We start from the raw sequence: 20877 nt of genomic DNA, 5'->3' as shown, positions 1-20877 counted from the left end.
TATGGTCACAAAGGAGACCTGTGGCCACCAAATCGAGAAGCAGCTGTCCTAGACGTTGAAAAAAAGCAACCAGGAATCCACTTCTGGATATCTGAAGGACAAGAAGGAAGATGAGTAGATGAGATAACATTAGGTCATCGACGAGATCGCAACCGGGTCGTAGTGAGAGCTTTAGCCAACAGGCGCCGGCTCGAAATGTCACGCTGGGCCGGGTTCAACCTCAGGCTCCCGCCTACCGCACCATCTACTGCAATGATCGCGATGCCAATTTTGTCCATCGGTACAGGGTATTTATATGATTTTTACTTTATTTTGTGATGTCTTTTTCTAGCATTTTGTTACAGTCAGAGGAGATGAGCGGGGAAGAAGAAAAGAAATTGGGGAAATAATTGGGGAAAGTAGTGATCTAGGGTTAGGAATTGAGGCTTGATAGGAAAGTGAAACGGGGAATTTAGGGATTAAAAGAAGAGAAAGGGAAATGAGGCGTTTACCTGATGAAATAGAGTTATGTGATATTGGTTCAGGCGGAAATAGACCAGCCCAAGTCTTCAGAAGGGAATAGTGAAGCAGTCTAGTTTAGTGGCCCAACAACCTGCAAGGAGAGATGATATAATTAATCTGTTATAGGTTGTTATAAGTACAGACAGTTGGATTATTTTTAAATGACAATTGTAGTCCTGTAACTAAATAATAATGCTGTAGAATCACTCTGATTTATCAAGTTATCAATGAACAAGTAATTTCTTCTCTGAATTCTCTCTAAATTTCTCTCTATTTCTCTTATTTATTCTTTGATTTCTCTTCTAATCAACTCAAACCATAACACATTTTCAGTGTGGGATTCCTGTTTGGCGTTTTGGATTTCATGGAAAATGCGAACTGTTGTGAGCTTGAATCCTTTTCAATGTTTATGGCATCGATGCATGGGGGATATAAGTAGGCAAAGTTGTGGGATAATAGAAATACCCCCTACTGCAAGGAACTTTTTCGATGGTAGATGGACAGTACGATCCGCCTGAACAGAACACCTCACCACTACTCAAAACATCAGCCCAAGTATCGGCTCCTCCGCATTTATGATCCGGATTACCAGGAGGTAGTTGATAATTTTATCCGCAAAGGAGTTCTGCTACTGATATTAGTGTATGCTAAAGAATAACAAAGACATGGGTGAAAATGGATCAATGTTTAAAACAAGAATGAACTTACGGGACACTTCGTGTTGAGTTTTGCAAGTGGACAGTAAGAACCCAATGGACAAGCTTCAGTAATGAAGGAAAAACAACTTTCAAAAGCAGCAACTATTTTGAGATTGGCAAACATTAAAACGAAGAAGAAAAAGTTTATGTTTCTTAATTTCTTAGTGACAAAATATCAAACACTTGCATATCATACAAGTGATTCCAGGAGGGCAGAAGAATCCTTCACAACAAGCTGAGCAGTTGAGAACTTGTAAGGCATCACAGAGGCATCTCTTAGATTAACTTTCTGTTTTCTACCAGCACTACAAGCCATCCAGGCTCAAACCCAGAAACCCAAGATGTTAAATTACAGTTCTTATTGGGCTTCAAAAAAGCCGACTTCTTCGTTTCACCTCCACTCTGGTGGAAACTGGTAAAGTAGAATTGATTTCTGCTGCTGTACATATGCGTTTCATCATGTCTGTCAAAAAAAAAAAAAAACCATTCAATTCAATGATCTAAACTTTAGATTTAGCATCTATATATATACATAAAACTTAAATTCTGAACCTTTATCTGTTCTGGCACATTTGGCCAAGAATTTGGGGTTCTTTGAGAAATTGAATGCGCCGTTCCAATCTGCATCCCTACGATCCAAGAAAACGAAAATTTTCATCATGTGTATATAAGAATTTACAAGAAAAGAAAAAAAAAGGAAGAGAATTTTGAAAACATACACATCCGTAATGCAAAAACTAAAATTTTCCTTTATATCGTCCTTCAAGCTAGAAGAAAGATTAGAAAAGCGATCGGAAGCATATTTGGAGAATAATTGATTAGCAGCCGAGCTGTTTCCAAACTTACTAGCGCCATCTTCATCATCGTCTTGACATACAACATGACCAAACAAAGTAGATATCAATATCAAATCATGAAGAAATCTCCATGTTTGGAGCTTGTTTTTGGTCATTTCAATTACTTATTTGCAAAACTGAAAAAAAGGTGGGATTTTATTTATGTACATGAGATGAATCGATGAGAAATTAAACAATCATTTGAGATGAAAGAATGGATATGAAAAAAAAGGAAGAGAATATTTTCTAGGGGAAGAAATGGCAGGGAGAAAAGGGAGGGCGAAATCGTTTATACCGTTAAAACAGGAAGCATATAACCAACAATTTGTGTTCTCTTACAACTCAGAGTCAACCATTGTCTGTGTTCCGTTCACTTATTCTCATTTTGGGTCAAACAAAAACCATATTATAATACGAAAGATTTATTAAACATATGGAGTCACCGGATGAATGCTTCGGAACAAGCATTTGGAATCACCGGAAGAATCTCATCTGTCGCACGGCACCACTTATTTTCTACCATGTCTGATTCCATTTGGACTTTCAAGAGCATAAACATCATCTTCCTTCATCCCTCCCACTTGATTTGTAAATCAAAAACACTTCTCTTTCAAAATGCAAGACATGCAAGCTTGTGCATCCCCTCAAACTTGAGTACTTTCTAAAATGAACCATTTTAGTAATTGATTTAAATAGGTTGTTACATTGGTACGGACTTTGTCCAGTCATACTCGTATAACGACATTCATCTATTCGTACAATTATATAATCATATAACGACGTCAATCTATTCGTGCAACTATATAATCATATGACGACATCCATCTATTCATACAGTTATATACACATACACCGATATTCACTTATTCGTATTATTGTACACCGATATGCACAAGTCAAACAGAAGAAAAATTTGAGAAACTTTGTTATGGGTTAATGTTGAATTGGTACACATAAAAGCTTAAGACTACAGCCTATCAAAGAAAGTTTTTTATTCATCCAAAGTAAGAAGCAACATAATTGTTCACTAAATTCCCTCAAGCTTTCCCTTGTTTGTCATGAGTTGAAGTAACCGACTTGAGAATTGCGATCTCATTAGCATAAAACTCCAAATTAAAATTTGAAACCATGCCAAACTCAAAAGGTGGCAAACCGGGTTCAGCCCCGGAGACGTCCTTGAGCTTACCTTGATCCTGGGAGACAAGTTTTGGGTGAGAAAAGTCCAAAGAAGGTGAATAATCCGATGAAAGCAGAGGATGGGACGGCAGGGTAATGGTGATGCCAGTTCCAGTGGCAGCAATGATGGAAGGCTCGGCCTGACGCAGGAGCCAAGCAATGGTCTCGCCGTCGGTCTTGAGCCCGAGTTCCCGAGTGAGCTGGAAGATCCTAGCGGCACAAATAGGTGACAACCTGATGTCTGTCTCTGCCCTCGACCTTTGCATTACGATCTTTGGAGGAGGAACTGCTGGCCTTGTTTTGAGAAGAGGACCTGGGTTTCTTGGTGGATAAAGCCATCTCCAAATCCATCTTCCTCGACGCCATTGATTGATTTGCTGCAGTTTGAGTTGAGGCCTGAGGGAGGTGGTATATATGGTATGGCCTCTTGTTTCTATGACTTTAGAGTTTGAAGATGAAACCAAAGTATGCAACTTGTCACCAAATATGCACAAAATACCTCCACTTCCCAACTTTGTAACGTTCAAAAGGCCTTTGGATTCTTTACCCTAAATGGATTCTGGGATACGCCTTTTCTTGCTTCCTCCGCATCAACCTGCTATCTCTGAAACACCAATCACACTCCGCCAAATACCAATATTAAATGTTGTTTACTTGTCATTTCAATTATTTAATCACCAAGCATATTTATTTAGTTTAGAATTAAATGTACTTAATACATTTAGTAATTAATACAAATCCTAATTATATATATGCCATTTATTCTTCTCTTTTTTTGTGCTTAAAAATTATTTTTTTACCCGAGAGTCATGATTATCCATTCCAATAAAATTATTTATATAATTCAAACTTATATAGTCATGCCTATCTAGTTCAATTGGTAGAGCATAAGGCTCTTAATTTTGGGGTTGTGGGATCGAGTTTCACGGTGAGCTGGCGTTGGGAGCTGCCTACTATCCTACCTCTCCCTTACCTCATTACATATGAGAATAAGGGTCATCTAATTTTTTTTTTTAAACTTAGATCAGTCTAATACATCTTATCAATGATTAAAGTTGATATTTTATTAATTTTTTTACTATATTAAAATAATCTTATGTAGATATTTATATAGTATATAAGGGATACATCTCAAATTTATGTATTAACTATGATCTAATCTAATGTACTCTACGACATTTGAATATTGGTTTGATGTAACCTTTTTATTTTTATTCAATTATATGATATAAATTTAATTTTAAATTAATTATATATATTAATAAGATAAGTTAATAAATTCAAGTGTTTGGAATGAATATAATTATTTGAAGGTGAATAAATACAAGTGTTTCAATATACGAAGGAGCAAGTCAAACTTGTCAAATATGAGATGACCTTCATTTGACATCAAACTTGTCAAGTCGTTGTGAAAGACTGATTAATGAATAAACTAGTAGAAGAATGCACATAATTCCAGGTGATGGAGTTGATGAAACTGAAACTTAAATTTAATAAAATAGGTTTAGCGTTACTAGAAATGTTGAATTAAATGTAATAGGCTTGGTTGCAAATATTTTAAAATGATTTAAAATGGCTTAACCGGGTTACTTAAGTTGCCGATAAGTATCGATACTTTTTTAAAAATATTGATATTTTCAAAATTTATAACATTTCATATTGCAACTTACTTTTCAGTTAGTAATCAATTTATTTTGTTGTTGTGTGAATGAATAAGGTCACATCAGCTTAAAATATGATAACATTATAAGACACAACCTAAAATGTTAATTATATTAATAAGATTGACGGTTTATAACTTATTTTGTGACCGTTAGAAGGGTAAAATTTTAATTTTCAACCAATATTGTTATATAAACGGATAACTTTTCTAGTTTTTACATAGAACATTTTCTGTTGTAAACCGATTATATCGATACTTTTTCCCTAAAGATCGATATTTTTTTTTAAATTTTAAAAAAAAAGGAAAACGAGAAGGTTGTAAAAGTATCGAACTTTTCACATATATCGATACAGAAAAAAAATTTCAAGTATTTATAGATAATATAATCAGTTTAGGGAAGTAAAAGTCGAAATCAGAGAAGGAGAAAAAGGAGTTTTCGTTTGTGATATTCGTTTTCCATCTGAGCAATAGAAGTCAATACTAAAGAACATAACTGAAATCGCAATTTGAAGAACAAAGAGGTATGTTTGTGAAACCCTAGTTTGTAATTTTTTAATTAATGATTTTGGATTTAGGGATTAGTTTTTTTTTAAGGAAAAACTATAATATAATGGATCGATTATTATTATAGGTTGAATGAATGGAAAATAATCAGGGTTAGTAAAACAACTATAATGTAACATTATAGGTTGAATGAAAAAGATTCGGTTGCAAATAACATTATAGGTTGTATATAATCATTTACTATAATAATCAGTTATGGCTATAATCAGTTATCGAAAATAGTTTCTTGTGCATTTACATAACTGTTTATTACAACAATATTTGCTCACATGTATATTGGATAAGGAATAAGAAGATGACATCACGGGGGAAAGTGTGGGAGGAAAAATATGAATGATATGTCAATTATACTTCGAGAAGAAGATGACTTCGAGGATCAAGAGATTACTGAGACAGAAGCAACCAATGCTTACATATATGCACTTTTAGTAAGTAACCATGTATTTGTGTAATACTTGTTTGAATGGTGGTTATTAATTATAAATATTTAAAAAGTTTATATTGATTAGAAATTTAAAATGTTTACAGTTTGAGTGAATGTCGATGGTTTAAGGGAGATGGCAATGAAAAGATTGGTTGGGTATGTGACTTGAATTGAGAAGGTTATAGAGAAGGAGTATCATAAACATAAACATTATTAATAAAGAAACATTGATTGCATGTGAGAAAAGAATCGTATGTGAAACGGAATTTGATGACCGATGAGGAGAAAAAATCTTATGTAAAATTGTCGAAGAAACATAAAGAAGTATATAATTCATGGAGGAGTTCACAACAAAATAAGATATTCCTTATGCTTTCACGATTAAATAACTAGTTGAACTTGTAACATTTTTTTTGTAAAGGTTGTCTAGAACATAACATCATTTTTTTAAATAAATGTAGAAAGTATTGACAAGATGTAGCTTGATAAGATTACACAAATTGATGTAAGAGTTGAAAAGAAAGGAAAAAAATAAATGTTGTTAAAGAAATAGGATTTAAGACTTTGATTGAAATAACGACACAACCAATTCGTAGGGAGTTGTGTCGGGAGTTGATACAGAATTTTGATATAGAATATCGTATAATTAAGTTTAGTGGATATTCATTTTCTCAGGGGTTTAGAAAGTTATAGATAACCCTATGCCTGATTCGTGAAATAATTAATAACTTGTGATGTCCCAACACCAACGTCTTTCAAAGCAGTTGCTTTTTCTAGATTAGCCTCGACATCAACTATATTTGAACGTAAAAATGGTGTCATAGCATGTGTGCACAATTCATGGAATTTGATGACCGATGAGCACGTTGATGATCAACATTATTTACTTTTGATTTTTGAAACCCTTGTTTTGAACAACAAAATTCTTGTGACTTCACATTGCCTTCCTTATCCAGTCGTGTTGTTCTTCATCGTGCACTAAAACCATGCTTCTTTGTGTATGCTTTATAAAAATCCCAAGCTTGATCATGAGAAGAAAATAGAACCACAAGCAATTTTTCATAAGCATACACACAAACAGATTCTTCACATTTTGTGTTTAAAAAAAACTGTCTGATGCAGTTTGGTCCATTTTTAATCGATATTGGTCCCTATAAACAATAATTTTTTTTTGTTTTCTTCAGTTTAACATGAGTTAAGTTTTCATCTTAGAATGAACTATTGGTTCCTTTTTACATGAACTAGTCACCTGCTGAATTAGGCAGGGAATTATGTCGTGGTTGTTGAAGTTTTACTTCAATATTTATTCGTTAGTTCAATATTTTGTGTGTTCATTTAATACGAAGACAATCCTGTTGTATATTAATTATTGATACAATTAGTCAAAGTATCGGTATAAATATAAATAGTATCGAAACGAATAGAATAAATATCGGTATTTCGTATTTCGAATCTTAATTTTGATATCAGAGTATCGATACTTTTTATGAAAGTTCGATACAAATATATTTGGCTGCTTGTTGATGAATTTGTCCTCATTATGTATCGAAACCTTTTATATTAGTATTGATATTTAATATTTAGAATCTATATTTTGCAATTAAAGTAAGCAGAAAATATCCATACCATTATTATAAAGTGTGATACTTTTTAAAAATGTATCAATATGAATAGCAGAAGTATTAAACCTTTATATTTTGAAGCTTAAATTGAAATTTAAGTTCATTATAGGATATCGATACTTGTAATGGAAAGTCCGATACAATTTATTACGAATGTGTGTGCATAAGATGGTCCTCAAAATGTACCGATACCTTTTTTTTATTAATATACTTTTATAATCAGCATCGAGATTTTTAATTTCAAAAAGTAATTTCAATTTAAGTTTGTAACACCCGGATTTGTATCTCACCCGGATTTGTATCTGACTCAGATACGACTCTGAAGTGTCACATTGATTTTTCAACTATTTGACTCTTTGAAAATTTGACTAAAATTTGACTTTTTTTTGTAGAAAATGAAAACACATTTACAAAACATATCAGAGCATCTACAATGTAAACATTTATAGTACATGCCAACTAAATTTACCATAACAAAAACACATACAATTCAAATCTCTCTCTAATCTAATAATCCTCACCAGTATGATGTCCTGCCCTTGCTCACTCGGTTTGTTCCTCAAATCTCTTTGATCCTACGTGTGAAAACAATCACAAGCTAAGTCTATGACTTAGTGAGGCGTAATGAGTATAATAAAGCAATAAAACATTTATGTACATTTTTCAAAATAATCATTAAGTACCAAAAACACCATACTCTTCATAACTTATAACATATATTATTAAACATTGATTACTTTATATCTATTTGACACTTGATTTTTCATTTCTTTAAAAATATTACATATCGAAACCATAGACATTTCATGAACATTTTATATTGATACTCATTTTTCAATTTATATTAATTTGTTTTATTAGTCTAACGTATATTGCTGAGAACTTAAGGTATGCGAGTACATTGAGGTTGTGCACTAATGCAGTCACCACTACTCAAATAATTTGTACCAAACTATCGCATAGAATTTGCACCAAAGTGCCACGTAGATTTATCCCGAAGGATCATGTAGAATTTTTCTCGAAGGATCACATAGAATTATCCTGAATGACCACATAGATTTGACCCGAAGGACCACGTAGAACCCTCGACTCTTGGCATGCCAACTATACCCCTAATTCTCATAAAATATACTTTGGCCTTATTCCATATAATTATTTTTCATTTCATTATTCAAAGTGTGTCTTATTCATGTAGAGCACATTGACATTATTTTCACGTGGAATATTCTCACTTAGAACATTTTCATATAAACATATTCACATATCGTTGTCACGTAGAAAACATTTATATAGTATATCACATAGTATTATATTTAAATCCATATATCATTTCATGTCAAATTTCATAAACAAGAATATATCAAAATATGAGAAAAAATCAAGTCAAAATTCAAATAATTTACATTAACAAACTTTCATGATTTGGTTCTTCACAAACCAAATTATTCACAATTTATTTATCAAAGCATGATAAAAATGTTTCATAGTAAAATTCAAAACATTTTTCTTTTAAAACATTCGAGGTTGACTCATCGCGAGTCTTCCTCCTATTATATTGAAAAGTATAGTAAAACGCACTCACCTTTGCCTCACTTAAGCCCTAAGCAACTCTTTTTTACTTTAACTTTCCAACTTTATATGTTACTTCGCTCAACATTTGCTTTCGATCGAATCTACACATAACATGACCAATATGAATATCGGAGCTCAATTAACATCTAACCAATTATTTTTCATTTCACTATTCAAAGTGTGTCTTATTCATGTAGAGCACATTCACATAGATATTTCCACGTGGAATATTTTCACTTAGAACATTTTCATATAAACTTATTCACATATCATTGTCACGTAGAAAACATTTATATAGTATATCACATAGTATTATATTTAAATCCATATATCATTTCATGTCAAATTTCATAAACAAGAATATATCGAAATATCAGAAAACTCATGTCATAATTCAAATCATTTACATTAACAAACTTTCAAGATTTGGCTCTTCAAAAACCAAATTATTCACAATTATCAAAGCATGATAAAAGTGTTTCATAGTAAAATTCAAAATATTTTTCTTTCAAAACATTCGAGGTTGACTTATCGCGAGTCTTCCTCTTATTATATTGAAAAGTATAGTAAAATGTACTCACCTTTGCCACACTTATGCCCTAAGAAACTTTTTTTCACTTTAACTTTCCAAGTTTATATTTTACTTCGCCCAACATTTGCTTTCGATCGAATCTACACATATAGCATGACCAATATGAATATCGGAGCTCAATTAACATCTAACCAATTATTTTTCATTTCATTATTCAAAGTGTGTCTTATTCATGTAGAGCACATTCACATAGGTATTTTCACATGGAATATTTTCACTTAGAACATTTTCATATAAACATATTCACATATCATTGTCACGTAGAAAACATTTATATAGTATATCATATAGTATTATATTTAAATCCATATATCATTTCATGTCAAATTTCATAAACAAGAATATATCAAAATATCAGAAAAAATCATGTCATAATTCAAATCATTTACATTAACAAACTTTCAAGATTTGGCTCTTCACAAACCAAATTATTCACAATTTATTTATCAAAGCACGATAAAAGTGTTTCATACTAAAATTCAAAACACTTTTCTTTCAAAATATTCGAGGTTGACTCATTGCGAGTCTTCCTCCTATTATACTGAAAAGTATAGTAAAATGCACTAACCTTTGCCAAACTTAAGCCCTAAGCAACTCTTTTTCACTTTAACTTTCCAACTTTATATGTTACATCTCTCAACATTCGCTTTCGATCGAATCTACACATAGCATGACCAATATGAATATCGGAGCTCAATTAACATCTAACCAATTGTTTTTCATTTCGTTATTCAAAGTGTGTCTTATTCATGTAGAGCACATTCACATAGGTATTTTCACGTGGAATATTTTCACTTAGAACATTTTCATATAAACATATTCACATATCATTGTCTCGTAGAAAACATTTATATAGTATATCACATAGTATTAAATTTAAATCCATATATCATTTCATGTCAAATTTCATAAACAAGAATATATCAAAATATCAGAAAAAATCATGTCATAATTCAAATCATTTACATTAATAATCTTTCAAGATTTGTCTCTTCACAAACCAAATTCTTCACAATTTATTTATCAAGGCATGATAAAAGTGTTTCACAGTAAAATTCAAAACATTTTTCTTTCAAAACATTCAAGGTTGACTCATCGTGAGTCTTCCTCCTATTATATTGAAAAGTATAGTAAAATGCACTCACCTTTGCCACACTTAAGCCCTAAGCAACTCTTTTTCACTTTAACTTTCAAACTTTATATGTTACTTCGCTTAACATTTACTTTCGATCGAATCTACACATAGCATGACCAATATGAATATCGGAGCTCAATTAACATCTAACCAATTATTTTTCATTTCATTATTCAAATTATGTCTTTTTCATGTAGAGCACATTCACATAGGTATTTTCACGTGGAATATTTTCACTTAGAACATTTTCATATAAACATATTCACATATCATTGTCACGTAGAAAACATTTATATAGTATATCACATAGTATTATATTTAAATCCATATATCATTTCATGTCAAATTTCCTAAATAAGAATATATCGAAATATCAGAAAGAATCATGTCATAATTCAAATCATTTACATTAATAAACTTTCAAGATTTGGCTCTTCACAAACCAAATTATTCACAATTTATTTATCAAAGCATGATAAAAGTTTTTCACAGTAAAATTCAAAACATTGTTCTTTCAAAACAATCGAGGTTGACTCGTCGCGATTCTTCCTCTTATTATATTGAAAAATATAGTAAAATGCACTCACCTTTGCCTCACTTAAGCCTTAAGCAACTCTTTTTCACTTTAACTTTCCAACTTTATATGTTACTTCGCTCAGCATTTGCTTTCGATCGAATTTACACATAGCATGACCAATATGAATATCGGAGCTCAATTAACATCTAACCAATTAACCTTTACTTAAACGAAATAAAACACTTAAATTTCACATTTCAGACAGAATAGTATCGATACTCTTCCTGTAGTACCGATACTTTTTTTTCTATAGTATCGATACCCACTTCGATATCGATACCATTTTGGCATTCTGGAAATTCATCTTTAATTACAGTATCGATACCTTGTCCTTGGTATCGATACCTCCACATCAGTATCGATACTACTTCAATCAGTATCAATAATATTCTTCTAATTCATACAATTTCTTTTAATTTACCCTTACAGTATCGGTATTGTTCTTCCAAACCGATACCCTTACCCAGAAATCACGTATTTCACTTTGAAAATTACCCAACTTCACCTAAATATCCTACTTTTAACTCCATTCATGACTTTAAACTCTTTTACACTTATTACCACTAACTTATATCCATTAAAACCCCTTTAACATCTCAATTTCTCCATAAAACTCTTGAAACTAAAAATCATATCAAATTTTTAAACATGTTCTTAATCCTTTCTAACACTTATAACCTCTTAATTAGACCATTGAAAAGTCAAATATATGTTTAAAATTCCAAAATACAATCAATTTCAATCAATTCTCTTGAAAACTCATTTTACTAATTTACCAATAACTCATTAATTCCATGGTTTTTAGTTATCTTTAAGCTTCCTTAAGCTCTTATATCACCCAAGGACTAAAAACCAACTCAAAAACGAAAGAACAACCAACTTGAAAAGTAACTCACCTTAGTATTGAGGTTCACGGGGAAGAGGAGAAGAGAAGACAAAAACTTCCAGATGTTTATTTTCTTTCTTCCTTTCTTTTTGTCACATATGATATATATATATATATATATATATATAAGAAATTAATTTTAATTTCATTTTTGTCAAAAGACCACTTTACCCCTCAATCCTTCAATCTTTGATAATAAGTCCTAAACAATATTTTCCAAAATTGGTCCTTAAACTTTTAAATTTATCAAAATATAACTACTAACTTTTAAATCCTTCCACATTAGTCATTGACCCGATGTTTGGGGGTATTACAATTCTCCCCCTTAAGAAAATTCGTTCTCAAATTATTATTGCATGAAGAAATGAGGAACTTATCTCCTAATGTCCTCTTTATGATTCCATATCATTTTTTCCATTTTATGATTTCTTCAAAAACTTGAACTAACTGAATCTTCTATTTCCTTAATTATTTGATTTCAGGTGCTAAAATTTGTACTAGTTCTTTCTCCTCGTTCAAGTTAGATTGAACTTCTATCTCTTCAAGCGCTATGATGTAAGAAGGATCTAATCAATATCTCCTGAGCCTCGAAACATAAAAGACCTTATGAATCTTTTACATTTATGTGGCAATGCTAACTGATAGGCTACTGGTCCAACTCTTTTTAAGATCTCATGTGGTTCAATGAATTTAGGACTGAACTTTTTTTTGCGTCCAGAATGGAGAATAATCTTCCAAGGTTATCACCTACTTGAAATTTGATTCCCTTTCTCTTCAAATCCGCGTAGGACTTTTATTGATCAACAACTATATTAAGATTATCTTGAATAATCTTCAATTTATCTTCAACTTCTTGGATCAGATTTGGCCCCATTAAGTCTCGATCTTTCAATTCTAACCATTTTAAAGGTGTCCGACACTTTCATCCATACAAATCTTCATATTGTGTGATCTTAATACTTTACTTTAACTTGCTGAATTGACAACCATTTAAAACAAACTTAATGATAACTCTTTACATCTTTTCTCTTAAAAATCCTTTATTCAATCCAATAACAAAGGCTTTAATAAGATCAAAACACTGTCTTACTATAAAGAAAATCACTTATTGAAAACTTAAAAAGTAGAAATGTTTTTCGATTTTGTCGTATCATCCACTACCTTAACCTTTCATTATTGCAGTTGATAAACATGTCCTCCTTTTTCAAGAAATATAATCCATTTCCTATCTTTTCACTCCTTCGATTCAACACATACTTTTGACTTTTGAGATCCTTATGGATATCACGTCATTCAAAAAATAATTAATGGTGTTTTATCATCAAAGTATCCCCAATCATTGCTAACTAGAGATCATGAATCAATTGATTTCTTCCATACTTCTCTAATTGCTTAACATCGTAACTACAACTTTTCTTCTTGTGCAAACACACATCCTATAATTATGATACGAATTTCCACCAATTTTCTTGGCACTTAATAGTTCCAATAAGTAACATGCCTATCCTCAACAACTTGGTCAAAGGGAATATAATTGTCTACTATATCTTTATCATCTTAGCTGAGTCTACATGGCCAAGAAATACAACCTTCTAAAATCCACATTTACTATTAGTCAACTTAGCATACCATATTCTCCATATCCTTTAAACTCGATCACATACTCCTAAACATAACTTCTAAAATCTGAATAACCTGATCAGACCAACCATCTATCTGTGGATGGACAATAGTGCCAAAATTAGATCGAATTCTGAAGGCCTTGCTCAAATAATTCCAAACCTTGAAGTAACCTTATCCCATCAGATACAATTAAAATTGATACTCCATGTAGTCTAATTATCTCCCATCTCCCAAATTAAGTCATTCTTACTAAATCTTTAAAGCAAATCCGATTTGAAAATTATTCAATTTCATTCCAAATTATATAATACCTTATTTTAAACATGTCAAACTTATAAGCTACACCTCTTTAAAATCCTTGTCATAATTTGTTTTCTAAATCGTTCACTTTAATTCCTTATGTCTTTATTACCTTAACATATCTTATATTCTTCAATTTTCTCGATTTTCATGTTCTTTCCTTAATTTGTACTTATATATTCTTCCTTTACTCCAACAAAGTAAACTTGAACTTTATTTCTGCATTAATTGTGTTATTTTTTTTCTTCCAACAATAATTAACATAATATATCAATTTCCATAACTTTCTTATAATCCTTAGAAGTCCTAATTTTTTTCTTTGTTTTACTTTTGACTTTGTAATTTGACAAACACTTCAAGTTTCCCTTCTTTTTCTCCAATTCAGTTGATCCAATACTTTGTCATCATCTTTAAACAAGTACAATATTTGTTAACTTTTACTTATAACTTAGAAAATTTTTCCTTCTTAATTCAAAAACTTCCTTATAATATATGACATCTCTTTTTCTTTGTACTCCAATATCCTTTCCATAACAATATGAAAATCATCATCATAATACTTATAATCATTATTAATTGCCAAATTATTGCACCTTCCTAACTTGGGTAATCTACATTCCTTTGTAAAGAATCTTATTCTTTATTATTCCTTATACTCAGAACTTCTCCACTTGATTCATCATAACTAAATTAAAATACGTATCTAACCCTTTAAAATACTTCTTCCACTTCAACTTGTACAATTTCTGACAAATTTTCTATTCTAGTTTACAAAATTTACACTTAGACATTACTTGCTATTCTAATTCTTGGCTTGTTATAAACTAAAAATTTATAACTCCATATTCATCTTTCAAAATAAATTTCTCTTACTTCAAACGAAACCCACTTGTTTTATTTTTTGTACTACTTAGAATCCTCTACTACATTGCATTTATTTCTCCGACTTACTTTTCCAAACTATCAATTTTCAACTGATCTTATTATTACATACCTTGTATTTCCTTGTTTCTAACTAATCCAAATAATTATCGCCTTATTTATTAATAACTTGCTTAGTAGGGAGGGGTCATTACGAGTTCTTTATGAATCTTTTGAATAATCAGCTAAATCCAAGAGAATTCGAATTCAAAATAACTTTTCACAATTCTACTCAAACATGGTTCAAACGAATACTATATTTTCTATCATTCCACCGTTATCTTCTTTCGGAAAGTTAAACCATTAATCAATATTCTACTTTATATCCTTCCTTTATCTTTACTCTTTTTTACTCATAAAAATCTTAAAATCCTTGATAGCGACTTAAATGCAATTTATCATTGTTTTTCCAATTTAGTGAATTGTAGTCTTATTTCAATTTACTCTTTACCCAATGGCAAAATATTCCTTTACTCACCTAAAGAAAATTTCTTTTAGCAATAATCCCAGTTATCTGATCCAAAAGATTATCAATCCCTTGAAGAGGATACTTGTTCTTCTTTGTTACTTTACTTAATGAACATTAATCTATCCATAATTTCATAACACATCATTCTCTCTACTTCTCATTCTAGAGATAATTCAAGTAACCCTTACAGATACACAATTGAATACTCTCCACAGTGATATTAGCTTTCATCTTACTATAAAAGTTTGAATATCCACCTCATCTACTAAGAAAGCTTAACAACCTTATAATAATAACTTTAAAAATCCCAGTAGGGAACATGTTTACTCTCTTTATCACTTTTGTCCAACATGTTAACTTCCTAAAAAGGCTACTTTTAAATCCTTTTTCACTTAAGTTATTGTTTGTTTAAAAGCTCATTTTAGGCATTTTAGGATCATGTAGTTGCATATAGTTGCATTTGTGGTGGTAGTGCTATTTTATTTCTTAATGATGCTGCTTGAAGGAAAGGTGCAGTTTGTCTGTGGTGTGTAGGGAATAACAAGGAAAAATGACTAGATGGGAAGTAATGCCATAGCATCACACGTTGCTGAAGCAGATTAAAATGCCTTGGCATTTATGGCACAGAAAATGACAAAAAGATACAGCTATACGAGGACAACTGGCTCTGCAAGTGAAATGATTGCTGTAACCGCCTGCCAGAGCTGCTATGGGACCACTGCAACTTGGAGGATAAGGTTCACGAACTACATGTGATTCTAGGGGTATGAGGGGTATTTTTCACCCAACAACCTCATAATTACCCCCTAGACATTTTTATTATATATTACACCTCAAGGGAGACATTACAACACGTGAAGAGGCATACGCATAGAGCATAAAAAATTAGATTTTTATTTTTCTTTTCATTTTCTTCTTCCTTGGGTTTTCCTCCATTGATAAAGATCCAAGGAGTGTCGAGCTAGGTGCCGAGAGGAGCTAGCGAGCTAAGGTGATTCGTGGTGGCCGAAGAGACCTCTGGTGGCGCGTCCAAGGCTACTTCTCACTTCCCTTTTTGCTACTATTTTTATATTTATTTATGGGTTGTTGGAACGAATATTTGCATGACTTTGTGTTTGGATATTTCGAACCCCACCATGAACTAACTTATTTGGTGGTGGTTGGTTTAATGGATGTTTAGACTTTATTTTAATGGTATATTTAAGTTTATTTTGGTTCTTTATTTTCTTTGCTTATGAATGCTTCACAATATAGGCTTGTAAAAGGCATGGAAATGTCCATTTCTTAGATGAAGTTTAGGTATTCGGGAGAAACCTAAGCTAAAAATACTTGTAAGTATTCGAAAGAACTGCAAGACAAGATCCTCATAAGCAATGAGTTATAGTATTTTCAAGGGGATTTGAACCGGCCTAGGAATATTATAATCTAGTCCCTTAGATCTCGGGAGAGACTAGGATATGATTTCAACGACTAAAAAGGGTGTCTTTATCAATAGGGTAGGCTGGCCAACATCGTTGAGTGAGAGCAGATGCCCTGTCATCCTATTCTGTTAGGTTCATTTGAGAACATTTTAGGAAAACCCTGTCGAGCAAGTAAAGATTAGATAGCTTAAATATACATGAGGAATAAGTTTAGCATCCTTAAATCAATTCTTATCAGTCATTCCATTGGAAGCTTGTCACGTGAGGATTATCTTCTTTTCATTTTATTTGCTATTTATTTACTGTTTTTACCATCTCTCATTGCCTCGACATTACACCATTTTCAACACTAAACATATTATCTTGCCACTGCATTTCCATATGCTACACTATCAAACCATTCATCTGCATCCATCAGCATACACATTTTCATTTTCCGTGACATTTATATATATAAAGACTAACTATACATAGATAGATTAATACTTAGCTTTTGTTAGACTTTTGTAATTTCGCCCAATCCCTATAGAGACAATACTCACTCATCATTATATTACTTGAGCGATTGCGTATACTTGCACATTATCTGCGCATATTTTATAGTACTCACACACACGGACAAGTTTTTGGCGCCGTTACCGGGGATTGGCAACTTGAAGTTATTTAGTTTTGCCAGAGCATTTTATTTTGTTTTGTATTTTTATTTTTGTATAGTTTACTTTATTTTTTTGTTTTATATTACAGGTTTATTTAGTGTATGCCTAGAAGAAATTCTGAAGAGCCTTTGGAACCGATAAAACTTGAGATTGAAAGACTATTTAGACAAAGGAGACGTGCTCAACACGCTAGAGGAAACATGTATCAGATTGGAAACCAAGGCATTGGTCAAGATGATGAAAATCAGAATGTCGCGCCATTAGACAATGTTAATCCTGCTGTTAGGTCGCGTGTTATTCGTGATCACTTAAATCCGATGCTGGATGATCTGAATCATGGAATTGTGGATTTAAGTTGCACATTTCGAGCTGAAACCAGTCATGTTCAACATATTGAATTCTATTAGGCAGTTTGGGGGTATGCCAACTGAAGATGCCAGGTAGCACATTCGCAAATTTCTGGAAGTTTGTGATTATTTTTGCCAAGAAGGAGTGCATGAGGATTTTCTGAAGTTAAAGTTGTTCCCGTATTCATTGTGTGACCGAGCAAGGGCTTGGTTGAGTGGTGTACCAGCCGGTTCGATGGAATCATGGGCCGAACCGAACATGAATACGCAGCTAAGGAATGAAATATCATCTTTTCACCAGGGCAACGACGAATCCATGTATGAGTGTTGGGATCGTTACAAGAGTTTTCTTTGAAAGTGTTCAAATCATGGTTTTCATGACTGGACTCAAGTAGTCATGTTCTACAATGGAGTCAATGCACCCACGAGGATGTTACCGGATGCCTCGACAAATGGGACATTGCTTGAGGCATTTGTTATCTTGGACAGAATTGCTAACAATGATTATCAGTTTCCTTCCTCAAGACTTGGGAGTGGGAGGAGAGCACCTGGAGCATTTGAGTTAGATACTAAAGATTTAGTGTCCACTTAACTCTCAACTATCACCAATATGCTAAAAAACTTACAATGCTCTACTGAGGTGAAGGAAGTGAAATCAACTAGCTTGGCATGTCTTTTATGCCAAGGCAATCATCATGAAAGTGAATGCCCGAACAATCACGAGTAAATTAACTTTGTAGGCAATTATAATCGAGGCAACAACAATCCTTAATCTAACACTTATAATGCTAGATGGCGTTAGCACCCCAATTTCTCATGGGGAAATCAAGGAGCCCACAATGATAATCAACCTACTTGACAGCAGAATCACAATGAGCTTCAGAGTTACCAAAATGCTATGCCATGGCATAATGCTAACAAAGGAGCTTCAACTTCAGTAAGCATGATTTCCTTGGAAGCTACAATTCAAGAGTTCATATCTACTACGAAGACAATACTGTAAGACCATTCTACTTCAATTAAGAATCAAGGAGCTTTACTTTATAGTCAAGGCACCTTACTTCAAAGCCATAGCTCGTCCTTGAGAGCTTTGGAAGGTCAAGTTGGTCAGTTTGCTACGGCATTGCAAGAGCGTCAGCAAGGACATTTGCCAAGTGATACTGAAGTCACTAAAGGGCATAGAAAGGAGCATTGCAATGTGTTAACTCTTAGGAGTGGAACACAAATCAACCAACAAGTTAAAGCTAGTGGGGCACAACATGATGAATCTACTCCCACTACTGAAAGTGGTAAAGCTGAATTACATGATGATAGTATGTCTAAGAAGGACAAGGAGGAGGATTCTACTAAGGCACCAGATTCTAATGCCAAGGCAAAAGCAATTCCTACTACTGCAGTTAAGGAAGAAAGACCTCCCCCACCCTTCCCTTAAAGATTGAAGAAGTATAATGATGAAGTTCAGTTCAAGAAGTTCATGGACATTCTTGATCAGCTCCATATCAATGTACCTCTCTTGGAAGCTATTGAACAGATGCTGATGTATACCAAATTTCTGAAGGAAATCTGTACTAAGAAGAGGAAACTAGAGACTGTTGCCACGACAATATAATTTTGTTCTTCATTGAGTAAGTTACCACCAAAGCAAAATGATTCGGGAAGCTTCATAATTCCTTGTTCAATTAGAGCTATTTTCGTTGGAAAGGCATTGTTTGATCTTGGCTCAAGTGTCAACTTAATGCCGAAATCTATATTCTTGAAGCTTGGTATAGGAGATGCAAGACCCACCTCGGTTATTTTACAACTTGTCGATAGATCCCATGTGAAACCTGAAGGGAGAATTGAGGATATCATAGTACGGGTGGTTAAGTTTGTGTTTCCAGTTGACTTCTTAATTCTGGACTGCGAAGTTGATGCCAAGGCACCAATTATTCTAGGAAGACCTTTCCTAGCCACGACCTTTCCTAGCCACTGGACATATATTGATCGACTGTGAAAAAGATGAACTCACCATGAGAGTGGCTGATCAGTTTGTGACTGTCAATGTGTTTCGAACGCTCAAATATGTTGATGACACTGAAGAATGCCAAGGCATTTCTAAATTGAACTCAGTAATTGAAGAAGAGACTGAACATATTTACCAGAACAATTTCATTCAGCTAGCAGAAAATGAATATTTGGTGGATGATGAAAGCTTAGTGGAGTCCGACGACTTTTCAATTTTGGAGGAGCAGTCTAACTTACTACAAGCTAGATCAGGTATGAATTTTGAACCTCTAAATTTTAATGAATTTATTCCTCCTAGGCCTTCATTATTGGATGCACCTACTTTAGAACTTAAAACTTTGCCAGGTCATCTTAAATATGTTTACTTAGGTAGCAATGAGACTTTACCGATGATTATTTATGCTAACCTTACTGCTAATCAAGAGCAAAGTTTGTTAAGTGTTTTGATGCAGCATAAGAAAGCAATTGGTTGGATTATGGCCAACTGAAAGGCATTAGTCCCACGATCTGCATGCATAAGATTCTGCTTGAAGATTGCCATAGTAATTCAATCAAACCACAATGAAGACTCAACCCTATTATAAAGAAAGTGGTGATGAAAGAAATTCTGAAATGACTTGATGCTGGAGTGATTTAGCCTATCTCCAATAGCTCATGGGTGAGCCCTGTCCAGTGTGTTCCGAAGAAAGGAGGCACAACTGTGGTTACTAATGAGGATAATGAGCTACTACCCACTAACACTATTACTGGATGGAGGATATGCATGGACTATAGAAAACTCAACAAAGCTACGAAGAAGGATCATTTTCCTCTACCTTTCATCGACCAAATGTTGGATCGATTGGCCGGCAAAGTATTCTATTATTTTTTGGATGGGTATTCGAGGTACA

At 32.8% G+C, this 20877-nt stretch overlaps 1 protein-coding gene and 1 long non-coding RNA gene across 2 annotated transcripts; both read right to left on the bottom strand.

The window, feature by feature from the left end:
• Positions 1 to 1760: 1760 nt before the first annotated feature.
• On the bottom strand, positions 1761 to 2244 carry LOC120199258. The gene is made up of 2 exons (XR_005523445.1): positions 1919 to 2244; positions 1761 to 1828 (listed from the first exon to the last, which is right to left on the bottom strand). It is a non-coding gene; the product is annotated as an uncharacterized LOC120199258 (long non-coding RNA).
• An 828-nt stretch (positions 2245 to 3072) lies between these two features.
• LOC120199206 (transcription factor TCP7-like) lies at positions 3073 to 3477 on the bottom strand. The gene has a single exon (XM_039200372.1). The coding sequence runs from the start codon at positions 3475 to 3477 to the stop codon at positions 3073 to 3075; it is 405 nt and encodes a 134-aa protein (XP_039056303.1).
• Positions 3478 to 20877: the final 17400 nt, after the last annotated feature.

This window comes from Hibiscus syriacus, unplaced genomic scaffold, assembly GCF_006381635.1.
Source record: "Hibiscus syriacus cultivar Baekdansim isolate YM2019G1 unplaced genomic scaffold, ASM638163v2 tig00005406_pilon, whole genome shotgun sequence".
In the NCBI taxonomy this organism is placed as follows: Eukaryota; Viridiplantae; Streptophyta; class Magnoliopsida; order Malvales; family Malvaceae; genus Hibiscus; species Hibiscus syriacus.
Note: the sequence above shows the minus strand (reverse complement) of the source record. Positions and strands in the feature narration are given on the sequence as shown.